The 3,290-nt window shown below is 40.0% G+C and overlaps 1 protein-coding gene across 1 annotated transcript in view; it reads right to left on the bottom strand.

Moving 5' to 3' along the window:
• Positions 1–1,026: 1,026 nt before the first annotated feature.
• CCK (cholecystokinin) overlaps positions 1,027–3,290 on the bottom strand; it is a 6,289-nt gene continuing 4,025 nt past the window's right edge. Inside the window, exon 3 of the mRNA XM_010190678.1 lies at positions 1,027–1,419. Coding sequence (XP_010188980.1) covers positions 1,283–1,419 — 137 coding nt within the window. The 3' untranslated portion in view covers positions 1,027–1,282. The remainder of the gene's footprint in view (positions 1,420–3,290) is intronic.

Below are 3,290 nucleotides of genomic sequence, written 5' to 3'. Positions count from 1 at the left end.
ATTTAGTTTTCTTCCCAACTTACTTTAAAAAAAAAAATCCTCCCATTTTGGTGAGAAATAAGGGTTTTTTTTAGATTAATTTGTATTTTCCTCAGTTTAAAAAAATGATAAAGAAGATTAAATAGTTGAAAGTTTTGGAAAAATTTGGGACTGTTTACTTGTGGGAAATAGTCAAAACTAAGGAGAGAATCCAGGTGTTTAGAGAGTCATGTTTGGAAAGGAGCTGAGAAAAGCCAGACGAGGTGGCTTGGAAACTGCTTGAGTGGAAGCAGCCTGAGTGGAAGAAAAGTTTACACAGAAAAGCAGTTTTGTGTTTTCAAGACGAAATCCACAAAGAGAGGTTTGGTGTTCCTAGAGAAGAAAATTCTCTGTTACCGTTTGCTGAAGTCTCCCTTTCTTTGCGGATTTCTGCCATGCTCTCTGCTCTCCCAGCTGCTCTTGGGAACAACTCTTCAAAATGTTTTTGTGCTCAGCCCTTGTCATAACCCCTGTTTTGTTTCCCAGTTTTCTTGGGTTTGGTAGAATTTTGGTTTAGTCCAAATATTTTCTATTATTTTCTATAAATTGTTTTTTGCCTATTAACTGCTGTAGAAATTGCTACAGAGGTATTCACCTGCCTCTTTCCTTTGACAAGCACTTGCTTTTCAGCGCGTGAAAAATGCATTCCTTTTCTTATTAGTGCACAGATTCAGGAGAATTCAGTGAACTACGCAATGCTAAATCACCTCCTTTTTCAGTTTAGGGAGTTCCTTAGGTGTGAGAAGCAGCTGCTGCAGCAGCCACTGGAGCTGCAGGAAGGGCTACTTGGGGTGAAGGAGGAGAATGCAAGTAAAACCCCAGTTGCAGTAGGCCAGAACGATGCGTTTGTATCTAGACAAGTTCCCCTTGGAGTTGGGACTGTCACAAGATTTCTCTAAGAAGTGGCTCATTTGTCTGACTACTCAGCATGTGGAAGATATTTACATTGCAGAATGAAGGCATTTTCCTGCCTCTCTTTATAGTAAAACACCCAGCAACATGCTGTGACAGGACAAGAAGGGATAAGTAAGTGAAATCATTTTAATATAATATCAGTGTATGAGAAACCACAAAAGAAAGAAAACATTTTCTGGAAAATTCTGCATATGTATATATTGCATTGTATAGTCTTACAGACAAATTTACATCAAATACATTATATATTTTAAAACACTGATTTGAAGAGGACAACAAGTTAATTTTTCTCTTTCTGTACAGACATGGGAGTGTGATTTTTTTTTCTGTTGCTATAGTTTGCTGTTCTTTAGGAGGAGTATTCGTATTCTTCAGCACTGCGGCGTCCAAAATCCATCCAGCCCATGTAGTCTCTGTCGTTTATCCTATGTGTAGGATCGATGCTCTGCACCTTGTTTCCCATAACTGAAAACCTTCCAGTGGAACCTAAAAAAAAAAAGTTTTGGAGAGCAGAGGGTAAGTGCACACATTTTTTTCAGGTTCATTGATTTTTGATTGGTTTTGTACTCATTGGTGGATGTACACAATAGCTGAAACTGTTTGACTTTAATACAGATCGTGTAACACCACGTCATGCCATTGGGGAAAGTATCATAGAAGTGTTATGGGTAACGTCCTGAAAGTGGCTTCAGTTTTTATTGCAAAATAACCAGGTTGTTTTCTGGCTGCCGGGCGGGAATATGGGTGCATTTCTCCTTTTTCCTTCCTATTTCACTACAGAGAGAGAGAAATGAAGTCCAGACCATTTCTTGCTCTTCCTACAAGTCCACCCCCTTGCTTGCTGATACTGGGAGAGTTGCTCTAGAGGGAAAGTAACTCTGCTTGGGAGCAGCCTGAGACAGGGCTCCACCACAGCCCCGTGTTGCCTGAAGAGCCATAAATGTAAGTACAAGAGCTCTCACAGTGCAAATTTGGTAACAAGTGGGGTCGAGTTATGAATCCCAGGTTTTGTAGAGAAGTGGGAATAGTCCTGAAGTTGAGAAAGTTGTGTCTGAAATTTATAACTAGAGGTGTCTACTGCTGGAATTAGGCAGGGCTTATGACTCTATCAGTGCTATTTTCATTGCTTATCCAAAGCTTTCATAATTCCTTTCACTGCAGGGTTGGATGCTGATTCCTGATCTTGCCTTAGCCTTTCTGTCTTCCTTACTTAGGGCACCAAAGAGACACAAACTATTTGACAGGAGAATGGATGCTTTTAAAAAAGGGCTGTACTCACCTGTTTTGACTTCATCATATTATATAACTAAAAATGTGGGAAAGGTAAATTACTTCTCTCTGTACTTCCTGAAAACACCCAAAATTCACTTAATTAGATTGAGCTTAAGCCTTGAGTGAGGAAGGAACAGATTCAATATATTGGTAGCCAAAGCAGACTGAGGCTTGAGGACTACTCGAACTGATCAAAAAAAGGAAAAGAAGCCCAAATCAAACCCCACAAATCCAAATCTACACAATTGCCTTGCTCATGGTTTCTTGTGTTTTGAAGGAACCCTTGGTGAGTCCATGCATTTGTATTTCAAGGTTTTCCTCATGTAGTAAGTTATAATGAACATGGTCCATTAAAACCAAAACCAACTGCATTGTTTTGTTAGTGGTTGCAGAAGGATGAGAGTTAAGGGTACCAAAAAAAAAAAAGAAACCAGCCACGTTTTAGACATTTACGTAAAACAAAATGGCAAAAAATTCAATTATCTCTAGAAAAGAATGTCTACCATTAAATGCTCAAAAGCCATGAAATTCACATTCATAATTCAAAACAAGTAATTAAGTTGATGCAAAGGGCTTCTCTGCACTATAAGCAGGCAGGGCTAAGACAGCACAGAGCCATCACTCAGATGCTGGTATTTAAGAAACTTCGGAGCCTGCAGTGACCTGTGGGCTGTAATGGCTCCCCTGATGCCATTATGGTCTGACCTGGCAAGGGCTCCTCAGAGGATACTAAATGTGTGTGTCACCAACTTGACAGCTAAAACATCTCTTCTGCACAGTGCCAGAATCATGCTGAAAGCCTGCAGATACAGTCAAAAGCTAGGGATCACAAACAACAAAACTAATTTCTTAACAGCACCTTTCCTCAAACTACCAGAGATGTCCTGTGGATGCCACAGGATCAATGTACAGCAAATGGATTCAAAATTGTAGCATGTTGGCTTTGAGGCCACCATCGAGCCCTGACCTCTCGAGAGAATTTAATGCTCTCACTGTTTAACTGGAAATTTTGTCCAGGATCAGCCTTTCTATTAATCACAAGGGCAAATGCCATCAGTGATGACTGCTAACTCTAGCAAATGCCC

This window comes from Mesitornis unicolor, unplaced genomic scaffold, assembly GCF_000695765.1.
Source record: "Mesitornis unicolor isolate BGI_N332 unplaced genomic scaffold, ASM69576v1 scaffold45658, whole genome shotgun sequence".
Classification (NCBI taxonomy): Eukaryota; Metazoa; Chordata; class Aves; order Mesitornithiformes; family Mesitornithidae; genus Mesitornis; species Mesitornis unicolor.
Note: the sequence above shows the minus strand (reverse complement) of the source record. Positions and strands in the feature narration are given on the sequence as shown.